The sequence below is a fragment of the Macaca mulatta genome, chromosome 9, assembly GCF_049350105.2.
Source record: "Macaca mulatta isolate MMU2019108-1 chromosome 9, T2T-MMU8v2.0, whole genome shotgun sequence".
Classification (NCBI taxonomy): Eukaryota; Metazoa; Chordata; class Mammalia; order Primates; family Cercopithecidae; genus Macaca; species Macaca mulatta.
In genome coordinates, this window is record NC_133414.1 from 77,521,856 (window position 1) to 77,539,088 (window position 17,233).

Here is a 17,233-nt window from a genome sequence, read left to right on the forward strand (position 1 = left end):
GGCTTTTTTTTTTTTTTTTTTTTTTTGTAAAATGTCCTTTTATTTATTTATTTATTTATTTATTTTTTGAGACGGAGTCTCGCTGTGTCTCCCAGGCTGGAGTGCAGTGGCGTGATCTCGGCTCACTGCAAGCTCCGCCTCCCGGGTTCATGCCATTCTCCCGCCTCAGCCTCCCGAGTAGCTGAGACTACAGGCGCCCGCCACCACGCCCGGCTAGTTTTTTTTTTGTATTTTTAGTAGAGACGGGGTTTCACCGTGTTAGCCAGGATAGTCTCGATCTCCTGACCTCGTGATCCACCTGCCTCGGCCTCCCAAAGTGCTGGGATTACAGGCTTGAGCCACCGCGCCCGGCCTAAAATGTCCTTTTAAATGAAGACAAGTTTACTTTATGAAAAATAACCAAGTTTATGCTTTGTGCTTTTGTCAGTGTGTGTTATACTTCAATTTAAATCGGAGGCTGAAACCAGAGGTTTGCTTGAGGCCAGGAATTCAAGACCAGCGTCGGCAAACTAGCAAGACCCTGTCTCTACAAAAAAAAATAATAAATGAAAATAAATTTTAGCTTCCAGAGGTAACTACTCCCTATACATTTAGACATATATAAACTATGAGAAGTTAAGAAATTTTTTCACAAATAATAACTTAGTGGAGTGCTCACATATGTTATTTTTTGTACATTAATTCAATCTTTACAATAGCCCACTTAAGTAGGTAATATTGTCCCCATTTTACAAACTGAGGCTTAACAAGGTTAAGAAGTTTTCCTTAAAGTTGGGGGCAGTGGCTCACACCTGTAATCCCAGCACTTTGGGAGGCAAGAGGATTGCTTAAGCCTAGGAGTTCAAGACCAGGCTGGGCAACATGGTGAAACCCTGTCTCTACCAAAATAAAAGTACAAAAGAAAATTAGCCAGGCATAGTGGCATGTGACTAGTCCCAGCTACTTCAGAAGCTGAGGTGGGATCAATTGAACCCAGGAGGGCAAGGCTGTAGTGAGCTATGATCACATCACTGCACTCCAGCCTGGGTGACAGTGAGACCCTGTCTCAAAAAAAAAATTGCCTTAAGTCATATAGATTGTACCAGCAGCTCTCAAAGTGTGGACTTTGGACTTCTAGGAGTCCCCAGGAACCTTTTAGGGGATGTCTATGAGGAGGTCCAAACTGTCTTCATGAGAATACTAAGGTGCTACGTGCCTTTTAAACTCATTCTCTCACGAGTGTTCAGTGGAGTTTTCTAGAGGGTCTGTGACATGGTGACATCACTCTGATGGTTAGTAGAATGTGTGCGTGTGTACTTTTGTTTTCTAGAATATTGTAAATTGATAGGTGTAGGGTATAAATGTATGTGTTTTCAGAGATTAACTCAGTTTGCTGCCAGTGCTTCTACTGTGCTCTTACTAGCTATTTTCATTTATACCTGCTGCTGAGTCATGACGACCCAAAATCTACATGTTGAAGCTCTAACTCCCAGTTACTCAGAATGTGACTGTTTATTTGGGGACTGGGCTTTTAGTGGGGTGATTAGGTTAAAATGAGGCTGTTAGGGTCAGCCCTAATCCAGTCTGTCTGGTGTCTTTACAAAAAGAGGGAATTTGGACACACAGAGACACCAGACTAGTGTGTGCACAGAGGAAACGAGGACACAGCAAGAAGGCGGCCATCCTGCAGGCCAAGAAGAGAGGGCTTAGAGAAACCAGACCTACCAACAGTTTGATCTTGAACTCTGAGCCTCCAGAACTGTGAGAAAATAATTGTCTATTGTTGAAGCCACCCAGTCTGTGATACTTTGTTACGGCAGCCCCAGCGACGGATACGCTTGCTGTAATGCAGAAGCTTATGTGCGACTCTTGTCTTCCTCTGAGCCAGACACTAAAGAGATTTGTAAAACTGTAAAACAGTGCCACTCTCTTACTAATTTGGGGGAGGGGTGGAGACTGTTGTTTTTCATAAAATATTCTGTTTATATGAAATGGGTACATTTATTTTAAAGTAAAAAAAAATTAATTCTTTGATTTTCAAATACAGTAAATATCACTATATATATAACTCACCTAAACAAAAGTTCTTTGGGGTCCTTAGTAATTTTTTAGTGTTAAGCGCTCCTGATGCCAGAAAGTTTGAGAATGGCTATACTATACTGTACTTCCAAATGGGATCCTATTATATATGATCTTATATAATGAGCTTTTCTCACCCAGCAATACATAGTGGATCACACTGGTCTTTAATAGATACAGATCTACATCATTATTTTAATGTCTGTTATAGGTATGTTTTATCCTTTAATGGCTAATGGGCATTGAATTGGTTTCCAGGATGGGCTATTATGAACAATTATCTTTGTGAATTTATCTTTTTGTGCTTGTGGGGTCATCTAGAAATGGAATTAAATGGGTTTTAAGATGTATTCAGGCCAGGCATGGTGGCTCACGCCGGTAATTCCAGCACTTTGGGAGGCCAAGGCGGGTGGATCACATGAGATCAGGAGTTTGAGACCAGCCAGACCAACATGGAGAAACCCCATCTCTACTAAAATACAAAATTAGCCGGGTGTGGTGCTGCATGCCTGTAATCCCAGCTACTCAGGAGGCTGAGGCAGGAGATTTGCTTTGGAACCTGGGAGGCAGAGGTTGCAGTGAGCTGAGATCGCGCCATTGCACTCCAGCAAGGGCAACAAGAACGAAACTCCGTCTCAAAAAAAAAAAAAAAAAAAAAGATGTATTCAATTTGGATTTCTTATTAGAAAACTAAGGTTTCTCTTCTCCATTTTAGAATTGCTAAATATTAAGTGCAAACAGAAAAATGTGTAAAATATATGTACCAATTAGCACATATACTTAGCAGCTCCTCGTGTTTGGGGCCATTGTCTTGAAAAGGCTGACCTGCCAGTAATTCTTTCAAACATTAGGAAAACCAAGCTGGGTGTGGTGGCTCATGCCTGTAATCCCAGCACTTTGGGAGACCGAGGAGGGCAGATCACCTGAAGCCAGGAGTTCAAGACCAGCTTGGCCAACATGGTGAAACCCCATTTCTACTAAAAACACAAAAATTAGCTGAGCATGGTGGTGGGCACCTGTAATCCCAGGTACTCAGGAGGCTGAGGCAGGAGAATCGCTTGAACTTGGGAGGCGGAGGTTGCAATGAGCTGAGATCCACACCACTGCACTCCAGCCTGGGTGACAGAGCAAGACTCCGTCTAAAAAAAAAAAAAGAAAGGAAAACCTTTTCTTTTTCTTCTTTTCTGTTTTCTTTTGAGAAAGAGTCTCACTCTGTTTCTCCAGCTGGAGTGCAGTGACACGATCCTAGCCCAGTGCAGCCTTAGCTTCCAGGCTGAAACAATTCTTTCGCCTTAGCCTCCGAGTATCTGGGACCACAGGCATGTGCAACCTGGCTCATTTTTAAAATTTTGAATAGAGATAGGGTCTTGCTATGTTGCCCACGCTGGTCTGGAGGCTAGGCTCAAGCCATCCTCCTGCCTCTAGTCCTCCTAAAGTGCTGGGATTACAGGTGTGAATCAGCACACGTGGCCCTTTTTTTCTTCCTTGTAAACTAAAACTATTGGCCGTTTCCTACAAGTTTTACATCAGTCATCTGGAAATTGGGGTTCTTCTTCCTAAATAGCATTACTATTGGCTTCACTAATGGGACTGGACTAGTATTGACCCAGCTTGAAGGTGCTACAGAAGGCGAGTCCCACTGGAGAAGCTACCTGGGACTGTGGGAGCCATTTTAACCCTGAGAGTCTGGAGACAGCTATTGTCATATTGATGGGCATCTTGACAGCACCTTTCCAAACTCTTCATTTAGCAACTTTGGTAACTCTGGAAGCCCCTAAGATAGCACAGGAATGGGACAGCTGTGGTATCTGGTACCTATCTCCTAAGTGCCTTAGAGATATATAGTTAGCTTTGCTAAAACACACACACACACACACACACAAGGATTGTAGGATTGAGATAGTGGAAAAGATGGCAAATTTTCATAAATTTGCAGAACTATGGGACACCGTGGCCTTCTCTTCCCAACCAGAGGGAAGACTAACTTTTTAAAAAATGCCTATTATGCCCAGACACTTAGTATGTAATTTTGCTTGCACTTTACAGCAATTTTAATGGTGGTATTACCATTAATTTTAGTTAGAAAATAGGTAATTGCTCAAGAATCTAGCCAGTAAGTGGGATTCTGTCCCCCAGTCTCCATGACAGCAAGCCGTGCTCTCCCACTGTGCAGCGCCAGGACACACCCAGGAAGAATGCTTTATTACTGTGAGATGAAGACGTCAATGGCCAGGGCCTCACTGCAGCACCACCAATAAATCCAACAGCAAAGGAAACAAGAAAACACGGAAAGGGAGCTATTGTTTTCTGTTTTCCCAAGGAGACTCCAGCCTGAGCCACTGAGGCATTCAGAGTTCCCAGACAGGCCAGATTCAGGGTGAGGAGGAACCTTGTAAGCTATGTTTTTTCCTACTGATTAAGATCATGTTTTTCATTGCCTTTTAAAATTTTATTTTTTAGATCACAGCAGCTAAGTCTTTTTAAAAACAGTCTAGGCCTTGGGTCACAAAAGTTCACTAGGTTTTGTCCCATTAGATGATGTTTCCTCTTTAATGTATTTGTAATGTAAACCTCTCCCCATTTCTGCTGTGATCTTGGGACTGTGGCCAGCCTCCAACCTTTCCCCGCTGGTATGTCAACATTTAAATCTACAGCCAATAAGGAGGGTCACAGTTTCAACAAAACACCTTAAACAAAACCAGCACCCCACCCCATCCCCGCACGTCCCAGCTTCCCCAGTGGCTCATTCAAACTAACTTAAAGTCAAAAAAACCATAAGCAAATATGCCTTTTCCAAATTTGCAGCCTCCAAGGCAGATGAAATGGTCAGACATTTGCCTTTTAGGGTTGTCCTAGGAAGAGCTAACAAAAAGGGTGACAGCCCCTAAACAGCTGCTTGGGAAGGAGGACATCTGCCTCTGTTTCACCAGCCACTCAGTGCTCAGGCCTTGCCTCGCGCAATGCGGTGCCACTGGGGAGCAATGGTTCTGAGCAGCCAGTTGTTATACGGCTTTTGTTTTAACGAAGCCACCCATTACGGTAGAGCCATAACTCCAGGAAGCCAGCTGTCAGGGTTGTGGCGCAGGCCCCTGCGGGTGGGAGGCAAGGGGAGAAAAACGGTGTCTGGCTAAATTCCCTTTCTGACACCTGAGCCTGGCTGGCTTTGTAACCGGAGAGTTTTGCGCCCTTTCCCCCATCCCATCTTCCCCGGGGAGATCCTGGGGCCCTTCTTGCTCTCCATCCTTGGAGGGAGCTCAGGGACATTTCGGGATTCTGATTTCTTGGTCTGCAACTCCCTGTGTGCCAGGCTGGGCTGGGCCCCGCTGCGACTGGCTGGCGTTTGGCGCTCTCATCCAGAGAGCGCTTCGCTTTGAAATCTACCCACTCCTTTTTTTTTTTTTTTTTAAACCAGGTATGATGATGTCAAACGTGATGCTGATGCTACAGTTACAGCCCCTGCTGGCGCAGCCTCTCTGATTCTGTCTTCCTCTCCGCGTCCAGTGCTGGGCTTTTTCAGACAAGTGCATCTCCTAACCAGGTCACATTTCAGCCGCGACCCACTCTCCGCCAGTCACCGGACGCAGACCGCGGGAGGAGGGCTGAGGACAGCCGCGTGCTCTTCACCAGCAGCGGGGTGGGAGGAAGGACATTAAAATACTGCAGAAGTCAAGACCCCCAGGTAGAACCCGGACCACGATGCGCGCCCCGGGCTGCGGGCGACTGGTGCTGCCGTTGCTGCTCCTGACCGCGGCAGCCCTGGCCGAAGGTGACGCCAAGGGTCTCAAGGAGGGCGAGACCCCCGGCAATTTCATGGAGGACGAGCAATGGCTGTCGTCCATCTCGCAGTACAGCGGCAAGATCAAGCACTGGAACCGCTTCCGAGACGTGAGTCCGCAGGGCCGCCCGGGCAGAGGCCCAGGGTTGCAGGTTAGGGGAGTGAGCTCCAGGATCTGCGGGAGTGGCCGCCGCACGTCGCAGCCCAAGGCTCCGCAGCCCGGCCGGCTAATTACACGGAGAGTAAACAGTATGGGGGTCACAGCCTGGCGCCCCTCCCGTGTCCCTGTGGCCCTGGCCGGCGGCCCTGGGACCCCCCCAAGCCCCGGGACCCTCAGCCCCACACCCGCCCGACACTCCGGGGGCGCACTCTCCCGGGTCGCCCCTGCGGGCCGGGAGCGGGAAGGGGTGCGGGGCCGGGGGAACCCGGGCTCTGGCTGCTGCTGGACCCCGACCCGCTCCCCCGCTGCGTTGTGCGAGCCGCCCCCGGGCCTGTCCCAGCCACGGGGATGCTGCAGGCTGCACATACGGGGCACTGCAGCACCGGCAGGTCTGGGTGGGGCCGGCAGTGAGGGTGGCATCGGCTCGCGCGGTGCCCTCTGTTCCCACCGTGGGCTTTGCGGGAGGGGGCAGCAGGGGACGGGAGTGTGGCCGGGGCTCTGGGTCTGGGGTCCCAGCAGCTTTCCTAGGCGAGATGGTGGAAGGCGTGTCTGTACGGGGGTGGGCTGGGGTTCCCGTGCAGAAGGGCGCGCGAGGACCCAGGAGGGTTTTCCTGGACCAATCTTTCAGGGGGGAACCCAGCTCGGAGCGAGGGGAGCAGCTCGGAGCCGCAGGAAGGCTCCCGACCCGGTGGGCTTGAGAAGCCCGGGAGAGCCCAGAAGCTGGGTCTGGGGGCCCCCGGCGGGCGCCGCCCGAACCCCTGCGTAACCTTGGGCCGAACTCCGCGGGGTGGGGGCGGGGGGGCGGCTGCGGCACTTTTGTTTACCGGCACCTGTGGATCGGAGGGGAAGTCGCAGGCGGCGGCCTGGCGGGCCAGCTCCTTCCTCCGGGCCGGGCCGGGTTGTGGGCTGGGGAAGCAGGGGTGAGGCAGGGCGGGCGGAGGGTGTGGCTGGACCCCGAGATCGTTGGGGGTGCTGTGGGAGATGGGCCCGGATGCGCCAGAGGCGACGCCGGCTGCTCCTGGCGACCTGGTGCTCACCATCGCCCTGACCCCAGAAAACCTCTTCTAGGACCCCGGTCCTTACTCCTGCTTCCCTAGATTCCCTCGTCCGACCCACCCAGTACAACGCAGGCCACACCATGACCTCTCCGGTTTTCTCTTAAACTGTGTGCATCCACAAGTTCCTTGGAAATTTGTTTAAAACACACTTGCTTCATAGGCTGTCCAGCCAAGTAATGGGAAGAGGCAGAGATTTGGATCTTTTTGTTACCGTCAGACAAGTGACTGTTTCTCCCCAAAGTCAAACTGGCAGGTTGTAATTCACAGAGGACAGCAGGAACCACGGGTAGCCAGGTCTCCAGGCTGAGTGGCCGGGCCCCCGATGGGCTGCTGATCTCCGCCTTCTCCCCACTTGCGACCTGTCCAGCCGCAGGAGCCTTGAGCCCCGCGAGGCCTTCCCGAGGCACCTGCAGGCCCGGCGCAGATGAGCCGCAGTCTCCTGCCGCCTCCTGGGCAGCAGCCCGGCCGCAGCAGCGAGGGGGTGGCAGCAGGCCGGCCTATCCGGAATCCATGTGTCACTGGCCTGGGCCTCCCTCCGACTCACTGGCTGTTTGATCTGCCAAAATGAGACCAGTGAAGGTCAGAGGGAAAAGAGATGCTTAATCAGAATAGGAAAGGTTTAAAATAAAAGATTCCTCCCCACCTCCCTCTTCCACCTGCTTCTAATAGCCAGCTCAGTGGGTGAGAATAAATGACTTACTGCTTGACCCCATGGCACTGGGCTGCCCACCTGTCTCCCTGTATTGGTGCCAACCACTTCCCCCTTCCTCCCATGCTCATCAGAAGAAGGGCAGTAGATTTGAAAGTCTTCAGGACTTGCACATATAAGATTTATGGGAAAGCTTTAGGCGTGTGTTGATTTTGGTAGCCTCAGGCTTTTGCAGGGCAGATGTCCTCTAAAACCCCATTGAAGGTAGTCCTGGCTGCAGGAGGACAGGGTCAGGGAGAGAAGTAGGACAAAGAAGGCTGGGCAGGAGGGCCTGGCCCTGGGGATCTGTTGACAGCCTCTGCAGAAAGGCAGGAAGGAGGCTGCTAGCTCAGAGCCACTGCATTGCATAACTCTAGGGGTGTCACAATAGAAATGTCGCCCCCTGAAGTTGTGCAGTGCACAGACAGTATACAGGGTCCCCACCAGCACTAGAAACGTATTCCTCTTCTGCCAGAAGAAGCCCTACTTCCTGCCTAAGGGCTGAAGGCACTCTAACTGGGCCCAGTAGCAATGGGCTTTATATTTCCATTAGGCCAGCTCTTTGGAAAATATGCTCCTTGGTTCCTCAAAGGAGAGATGGGAATTTCATTTGAACCCCTTAAGGGGTTGCAAGGTTGAACTGGGACTTTGTTCATAACCCCATAATGGTACAGGGCCCCTCATTTGCCCTAGTAGGGTGGAGGCAAGCAGGAGGAGTGGGATACTCTCAGGCAACAGGATTGGGAGGGAAATGCCTCATTAAATGATGTGGACAGAACTGAAGGGGGAAGTTGAGGGAATCATGTTGAAAGGGTCAGGAGAATAAAGAAGAGCAAGAAAACTTGAGGAGTTGCTCCACTTTGGAACTGGCCAGAGCTGGTTGAGAGGGAGCGCAGCTTAGCATCTTTCTCTGAGCACCAGGATTATAGGGAAGGCAGGATTTACCAGTTGAGTAATCCTCCCCTCCAGTGGGCTCAGGGCTTTCACAGCCTGCGCCTGGCTAGATCTCTTCTAATGCTAGGTGCCCGACTGCCAGGGAGGAGGGGATTCTGGCAGAGGAGCAGGGAGGTTGTGGACTCCACCTGGCTCCCTGGCCCACAGATCTAGCCATGCCCTGCCCTGGGCAGTCCTGGGCTTTTCCAAGCCCTGCTGCCCGATGCTCCTACCTCCCAATTCACTCCCTGCACAACTGGGTGGAATTTAATGCAGGTCTTTGGAACAAAGCATCTAGGGCCTAGAGGGATGGACACTTGGAGGAGACAGGTCCATTACACAGCATTCTTCAGGGCAGGCTCCACAGAGCTTGGCTATGAAGAACTGACTGTTCTCTTTCTTCTTGGTTCTTCTCTACTTTGTACTCCACTTCTACGAAGTTTTCATTATATTTATGAGTGTCTTGCACAGTGCTTGGCACCCAGGAGGCGCACAGTTCATATAAGTTGAGTCTCTGGTGCAGTGAGCACTCATGTCTGCCAGTCCCTATGGAAAGCACTTTAATTTGAGTGGTCTCTTGTGCCTGTCGACGACCTGGGAGATAGTTATTGTTACTTTACAGACTACCATTTTATGGTTGTAGAAACTGAGGCACACAGAAGTAACTTACCCAAAGGTCAAATAGCTAGTAAGTAGCAGAGCTGAGATTTGAATCCAAGTCATCTCACTTAATTTTGCTTTTCAGGGAATTCTAGGGCTCACCCTTAGCAAAAGTGAGAAGGAAGGGTCTATCCTGAAGAACAAAGTCTACCCTGGCTCGTGTCCTCTGAGTCTTCAAGGATGCCCTGAGTAGGAGTGTCACCTCCTAGGAAGGTGGGCCAAAGCCCCCAGTGTCTCCAGCAGCCTTCCCATAGCCTGCTCCCCACCCAGGCCTAGCAACACTCCAGAGGCAGCTCTCCACCCAGGAGGGGCTGGGGTGCAGTGTGCTGGGACAGCTCTGGCCTGGGTGCAGGTTCAGACTCTGCCACTGACTGGCCCCAGGATACTGGGCACATCACATAACCCCTCTGAGCTTTGGTTTCAGACTAGGAAACTAAAAGGGACGCATAAGCCTGAAGGCACCTTGTCAGGGGGCTGGAGGGCTTCCAGGGCAGGTACTATGCTCCTTCCCGATGGAAAAACCACCAGATGGGTCCTCATTTCTGGGGCTGGCCCACACCATGCCTGTCCCTGTGAGAAAGACGTTACTGCACGTTCACTGTCACTCATTCACTGCAGATCTGAGCACTTCCTGGATGCCAGGGACTTCATCATGATCCTGGAGTCTGGTCCAGGGATATTGTTACCTGCTGGCTACATATGAGTCTCATGTGTTTAGGAACACCAAAAAGGCAAGTAGCAAGTAGCCACAAAGGGGCTCCCTCCTGACCACCCCTCCCTGCTTCCCACCCCACACACCTAAACCAGCGTGAGTGTGGGGATGCGCTGCGCCAATGTCTGTGGGTAAGTGTGGGTGTGTGAGAAGAACCCAAAAGTGGGTCAGGATGGATTTCATAATTGGGGTTTGGGTCCTCTGCCAGATAAAGTGACTAAAAACAAAATAAAACATATAAAAACAACAACAACAATTGGGGTTTGAGAATGGAAGGGTGGGCCTTTCCCTGACCTCCCCTCCACCCCGGCTTCTAACTGGAGCAGTGTCAGCAGAATGATGGGCTCTTGAACACCCAGCCAGACTCCAAGCCTGGGAAGAGAGGGAGAGAAGAGCCCTCTTTGCCTGGAGAGGCTGTCGTATGCTACTCCAGTCTTGCAGCAGCCTGAGAGGATGGGAAGCCAGCACCCTCCCCTCCCCTTCTCGAAGAGGTCAGAAGGCTACCTGGAGCACAGAAGAGCTCTGTCCTACCCTGAGCCCCAAGGGCCAGAGAGAGTGCTCTGCTCATCTTCCCAGTGAGGGGATAGAACTAGTTGTGACCTTAGGGCAGCCACTTCACCTTTCTGGGCCTTGATTTTCCTGGTGGTTTAGTGGGGAGGCGAAACCAAATCATCTACAGAGGCTTTAGCATGCTGTGACTCCAGGAAGAGCCTGGAAATGGCCTGGCCACCCACAGGTATACCCTGCCTATCCTGCCACACCACCGCCACAGGCTGGGCAGCAAGTCTTTGGGTTTAAGGAAGAGATTCTCTTTTTTCTCCAGAGAAAGTACCTGTGACCAGATTAGGTGAGGGTATATTAGCTGGAGACCAAGAAACCTGAGAAATGGGGCCTAATGGCATCTTGGGGCAAGCACCAGGCTGAGGACGCACGTATCATCTCTCTTAGTTAGCTAGTTAGCGTGGGCTGCTGTAACAAGATACCAGAGATGGGGTGGCTTAAACAACAGAGATTTATTTTATCCTCACACTTCTGGAGGCCAGGAAGTCTAAGATCAGGATGCTGGCAGACTTGGTGTTTGATGAGGGCCCTCTTCCTGGCTTACACTTTTCTCATTATAGCCTCACATGGCAGAGAGAGAGAGAGCATGAGCTCTATGTAGCCTCTTCCTTTTTTTTTTTTTTTTTGAGACAGGGTCTCACTCTGTCACCCAGGTTGGAGTGCAGTGATGCAGTCCTGGCTCACTGCAACCTCCACCTCCTAGACTCAAGCGATCCTCCCACCTCAGCCTCCCAAGTAGCTGGGATCACAGGCACACACCACCACGCCTGGCTAATTTTTGTATTTTTTGTACATAGGGGGTTTCACCATGTTGCCCAGGCTGGTCTTGAACTCCTGGACTCAAGCAATCCACCCCCTTCCACCTTCCAAAGTGCTAGGATTACAGACATGAGCCACCATGCCAGCCTCTAGCCTCTTAAACAGACCCCGATGAGGGCCCTACCCTGATGGCTTACCTAGACTGAATCCACCCCCCCAAGACCCCGCCTCCTAATCAACTCCCATTGGAGGTCAGGATTTCAGCATTTGGGTTTGGGGGAACACAAACATGCAGTCTACAACGCCATCTCTGCGTCTCCTTGCAGGAGCAATGTGGGTCTTCTTAGATTTGCGGATGGGAAAAATGTATGCCCAGGCCTAGGCCTGGATACAGAATTTAGATACCACTGTGCCCAGCCTCAGTGTGCAGACCTGGCCCGGCTGTGGCTCTTGAAGTGTGCCAGCCTCTGACTGCCCAAGGGCTTGGCCAGCATCCAGTTGCAGGTGTGGCTCCTTCCTCGGGGTTCCTGCAGCATTTATTGGCCATAACTCATTTGGCACAGGTTTAGATGCCACCTCATAGCATCACTTAAACTGCGGGCTGTATCTTCCGAGTCCTCCTGCTGGTATTTGTAGTGTATGTTTGTCACATTCCTCCCATCGTAATCCCCTGAGGACAGGGTCTGGGAACAGACTGCCTCGCGTAGCTTACCACCCCATCCCCAGAGCATTGCATGGGGTGTTTGGCACACAGTAGGTGCTCAATGTAAACGTGTGCACTGTGGCATGTTAGAGCCAGACAGGATCTCATCCAGCACATTCTCTGCACCCCTCCCTCTCCTCTCCAAGTAGCAGGGCTGTGGGTTCAAATAAAGAGGGGCTGGGGTGCTGGTCTGACTGTGCTGGTGATTTGGGGAGATCTCTTCCTCTTCCTGAACCCCAAAACATTGGGACAAACACAGCAACACGCTCAGCTCCCTGAATTTCAGTGATTCATTTGTGGGATAAGGGAGTGAATGATAAATGAAGGACGACTGTCCCTGGGTCTCCCTGTCCTTCAGCCCTCTGTGCCTGTCCCTGGCTGCAGCCAGTCTCCCACTTTATCCTGTGGAGAGGGTGCTCTGAGCCTCTTCCCCACTCCCACACCTTATTATGCCCAAAGAGTGTGCCAGTCACCTATCAGACATGTGGATGGTGGGGACAGGGCTCCCTCGGGTAGAGAACAGCTTCTGTAGGGCGGGGTGTACAGCCCCCTCCTGCTCTCTGCCCTAACACCTGCCAATCTGTCAAGGCTGCCCTGTACAGAAGGGTAAGCCAGACCCCGCTGGTGTCTTACCTCTGCCTGGATGCAAACAGCTCGCTCCTTCCCTGACCCCCTGTCCCCTGGCACAGGGCAGAGGACGCAAAGAGTCTGAAATCGTTCAGGCTCCTATTCTGCTGATCTCCAAGTTCTCAGTTTGGAAGAACTGGGGGAGCAGAATCCTGGAGGCTCAGAAGCACTGAGCCCCACATTTCACAGGTAAAGAAACAGGGCCAGCCGGGCGCGGTGGCTCAAGCCTGTAATCCCAGCACTTTGGGAGGCTGAGACGGGCAGATCACGAGGTCGGGAGATCGAGACCATCCTGGCTAACATGGTGAAACCCCGTCTCTACTAAAAAATACAAAAAACTAGCTGGGCGAGGTGGCGGGCGCCTGTAGTCCCAGCTACTCAGGAGGCTGGGGCAGGAGAATGGCGTACACCCGGGAGGTGGAGCTTGCAGTGAGCTGAGATCCGGCCACTGCACTCCAGCCTGGGTGACTGAGCGAGACTCTGTCTCAAAAAAAAAAAAAAAAAAAAGAGAAACAGGGCCAGAGAAAGGGCAGAAAAAAAAAAAAAGAAACAGGGCCAGAGAAAGGGCAGGCACCTGCGACACCGCTCCTCTTGCGGCCCGGGGCTCTTCCCCTGCACCATTGCCTGTGGCTCAGCTCCAGCCCTGGGGTCTCCCTCAGACCTCCCTGGGGCTTGAATTCTGACCCCCATCCCCATGTTCCAGAAGGGAAGCCAGGGTCCTGAGGCAGCTCAGAACACAGCCCCGGGCCTCTCACTCCTCCCACTGTTCTCTGCCCTTTATGGACTATTGGGGCAGGGACCAAGGACTAGGGCAACCACCAAAATGCCACTGGACCAGCAGGGAGGTCAGGCCCCGGGCATCAGGTGGGTGTTGGCACAGGCATACCTGAGCCCAGGCCCAGCCTGGCTCCTGGCACGCGGGGAGTGATGATAAGCACATTTTTGCCCTCCAAGGAAATTCCTCTGAGGGCAGAGGAGGTGGGAGGCTGGAGTCTTCTAGATGCCTGTCTCCTTCTGTTTATCCAGGCCTAACACAGCCTCTGCCGCCGCCTCCAAGAGAGGGGCAAGTATTTATACCTGGCCCCTCTGCCCCCCACCCCCCTGCCCAGCCACCCCCACCCCCTCGCAGGGATGCTGCCTCCCCAAGTGCCCTCTCCCGGGTGTGTGATGGGGTGTTAATCCTCAGCAGAGGAGGATCCCAGGTGTCGCCACTGGGCCCCGCCTCGCTCTTTTCTGGGTCCTTCTCTCTGTGCCCTGTGGCTGTTTCCAGGGAGGGCAGGAGAAGGCCACAGAGGCCAGCTTCTTTCCAGTCCTGGGCCTTCTTCGGTGGACTGGCCTCCATCACAGGCTCCCTTGCCTGAGGAATGAGGTCAAAATAATGGCAGGTACAGGGCCTCTCAGATGCTGAGCCAGGCCTGGCCCACTTCCATTTTTAGAGATTCTTGGTCTATTAAAAAATGAAGAAATGCCGTAACAAGGTTAGGGAAGTTGTAGTGTATTCAGTCTTATGATGACCGTCTTCTTTCCGTCCTCTTGCTGTGCTTCTGGCTGTGTGGCAAGTGGAGACAATGTCAGACATCCATATTGAGGCCCCTTGTAACACTAAGATCCTACAGAGCCTCTGCCCAGCCCTGCCCCTACGCTCCCCGGGTGTGTGCCAGAGAACCCGGGGTTCAGGTGTCCTGTCTTGTGTGTTTTGAAAGTACAGAGCTGGCCGGGCGCGGTGGCTCAAGCCTGTAATCCCAGCACTTTGGGAGGCCGAGGCGGGCGGATCACGAGGTCAGGAGATCGAGACCATCCTGGCTGACACGGTGAAACCCCGTCTCTACTAAGAAATACAAAAAACTAGCCGGGCGAGGTGGCGGGCGCCTGTAGTCCCAGCTACTGGGGAGGCTGAGGCAGGAGAATGGCGTGAACCCGGGAGGCGGAGCTTGCAGCGAGCTGAGATCCGGCCACTGCACTCCAGCCTGGGCGGCAGAGCGAGACTCCGTCTCAAAAAAAAAAAAAAAAAAAAAAAAAAAAGTACAGAGCTTCAGTTCACAAAGTGCCCTTGCAGACACGATTGCTCAGGTTCTTCTGTAGCTCAGAGGGGAAGGCAAGGGGGTCTTCCTTATTTTGCAGCCAAGGAAGCCAGTCCAGCAAGGGAAGCAACTCACTTGCTGGCAGTCAGTGGCAAGACCAAGCAGGAGCCCAGGCCCCCCGAGTCCTTGGTGGTGAGGGGTATAGGGGGTAAGGTCTCCCTGTCACACTGTGCTGCAAAGAAGCAGGTGGATCTTGACCCCATAAGCCAGGGTCTGGAGGGCTGCTCTTCTTTGCTGATGCGCTGCTGGGCCCCAAGCTTCCCACCAGATGGAGAAGCTGGGAGAGATTGGGTTAATTCAAGCTGTGAAGTGAGCGGGTGATTTGGGTGCTAATTAAAATGACAGGAAGTAAACAGCACTTGGAAACACCCAGCATGTGCCCCCTAAGCCTGACTAGGCTTGCGCACTCACTGCTGTCTCCCCCAGCTTGGCGCAGTGGGCACCGTCTCCATGGCAACTGAGCTGAGCTGCAGAGATCAAAGCTGGAGATGGGTTAGCTCCAAACCAGCCAAACCAGGGGTCGTGTGAAGGGGTTTCTGAAAAATGCCTGGAGAACGGGGGCCCCCAGGTGTCTTCCTCTTCCACCGCCAGACCCTCCCCTCCTAACTGCAAAACTCCCTGCCTAGGGCTTGAAGCTGAGTTGGTGTGGTAGGAGAAACCACCTGTGGGCTGGGATTGGGCCTCCTGGGACCCGCCCCTGGCCTGGGACTTTTTTCATCAGCTAACATTCATGGAGTACTGGTTAGAGGCATGGATTCTGGAATCACAGTTCTGGGTGCAGCACTCTTCTCCTTTGCAATTGCTGTGTGACCCTGCATAAGTCACTTAACCTCTCTGAGCCTCAATTTTATAATCTGAGACATGGAGATAATAATAGTAATGTTTCTTAGAGTTGTTGTGAAGAGGAAACAAGCCAATGAATGTAAAATGTTTAGCATAATGCTTGCCACGTGGTAATTGCTGTAAAGATGTCAGCCAGTGTTAGGAGTGTGTATTACTAGATGCTGGGCATAGAGAGAAGAAATTTACATGATCTCTGCCCTCAAGAAGGGCATCCAAGGAACTGGCCATCTAACTAGGGCAGAGTGAGGCGGAGGCGACATTGCCTGGTGTCACTGGAGCAATGGTAGACTTCTGTGAGGTGCAGCTGGCCTGAAGGATAAGGAGTGGGGCTCGGGAAGATGATGGCCGAGCTGGGTTTTGGGAGATGAGTAGAAATTCTGGGGCTGACGTGAACTGGCATTCCAGATGGCGAAGGCTGTGCTGGCCATGCTGGAACCTTGCAGGAGGGACCTGGAGCCGGGGTAGCCAGGGAGAGATCAAGAGAAGATGGAATTTCTTCTGTAGGTGACAGGGAACCCGTGAAGGGCTTTCAAAATATAATACTTATGATTTTTTAATTATTTTTAGAATTTATTTTATTTTATTATTTATATTTATTATGATTATGATTATGTTTTTTCCCTTTATTACAAAGTAATATATGTTCATTGCAGAAATTTTGGGGAAAGTTGGGGAAAAGCAGAAAGATGTCAGAATTCTCTGTATTCCTACCCAGCAGAGGAAATGACTATTACCATTTTGGTGTAAATCCTTTTCACCTACTCACTTTCTTTTTCCCCAAAATGAGATCAAACTGTATATTCAGTTTCAAGGAGGGAGAGACCGGGTCAGAATTGTGTTCTGGAAGGATCTGGGTGGCCACAGCCATGTGGAAGATGGTGGGAGGAGGGAGACCCTCAGGAGGTGCTGCAGTTGTTCGGGTTGGGGTGGTCCAGGCCAGTGGGTGGAGGGCAGGGAGGGCAGGCAAGAGGGATTTGGGAGGGGAAGGGGCAGGACAGTGTTTGGGTTGGCAAGGGTGGCACTGTGAGCCCGCTGCAGGAACAGGCCTGGAATGGGAAGCAGGAGCCTGGGTTCTCCCGGGACCAGCCTGTTCCTCAGCGCACCTTGTATTGCTTTGTGTGAGGCACCCTCGGAGGGAGGAAGAACGGCTGCTCTTTTTCATCCCAGAGGCCCTGTGTTTGGGGTGAAGACACCCAAGAACATCAGCAAAGTGTTAGACATAAGCACAGAGCGGGAGGGACCTGAGGCCTCATGGCTGGCTCAGTGGTCTCTAAGCTGCCTGCCTAGAGCCAGCGCAGAAGCCTGGCCTAAGCTGGGTCTTGCCCATGGGATTCCAGAAGTCTCAGGTAGCACGTGGGTGCTGGAAGATTTAAAAAGCTCCTCGGGGAAGGGCACGGTGGCTCATGCCTGTAACCCCAGTGCTTTGGGGGGCTGAGGCAGGAGGATCACTTGAGCCCAGGAGTTGGAGATCAGCCTGGGCAGCATATCAAGACCCTATCTCTATGAAAAAAACCACACCAGAAGTTAGACAGGCATGGTGGCACATGCCCGTGGTCCCAGGTACTTGCAAGGCAGGAGGATCGCTTGAGCCTGGGAGTTTGAGGCTACAGTGAGC

The 17,233-nt window shown here is 52.0% G+C and overlaps 1 protein-coding gene and 1 long non-coding RNA gene across 2 annotated transcripts in view; one reads left to right on the forward strand and one right to left on the reverse strand.

Annotated features, from left to right (window-relative positions):
* The first annotated feature begins 5,533 nt into the window (after positions 1–5,533).
* SPOCK2 (SPARC (osteonectin), cwcv and kazal like domains proteoglycan 2) overlaps positions 5,534–17,233 on the forward strand; it is a 29,400-nt gene continuing 17,700 nt past the window's right edge. The window contains exon 1 of the mRNA XM_028826506.2: positions 5,534–5,943. Within this exon, the coding sequence (XP_028682339.2) occupies positions 5,755–5,943 (189 nt within the window). The 5' untranslated portion in view covers positions 5,534–5,754. The remainder of the gene's footprint in view (positions 5,944–17,233) is intronic.
* LOC144331153 (uncharacterized) lies at positions 7,472–12,840 on the reverse strand. Its single transcript, XR_013398093.1, has 2 exons — positions 12,701–12,840; positions 7,472–7,607 (listed from the first exon to the last, which is right to left on the reverse strand). It is a non-coding gene; the product is annotated as an uncharacterized LOC144331153 (long non-coding RNA).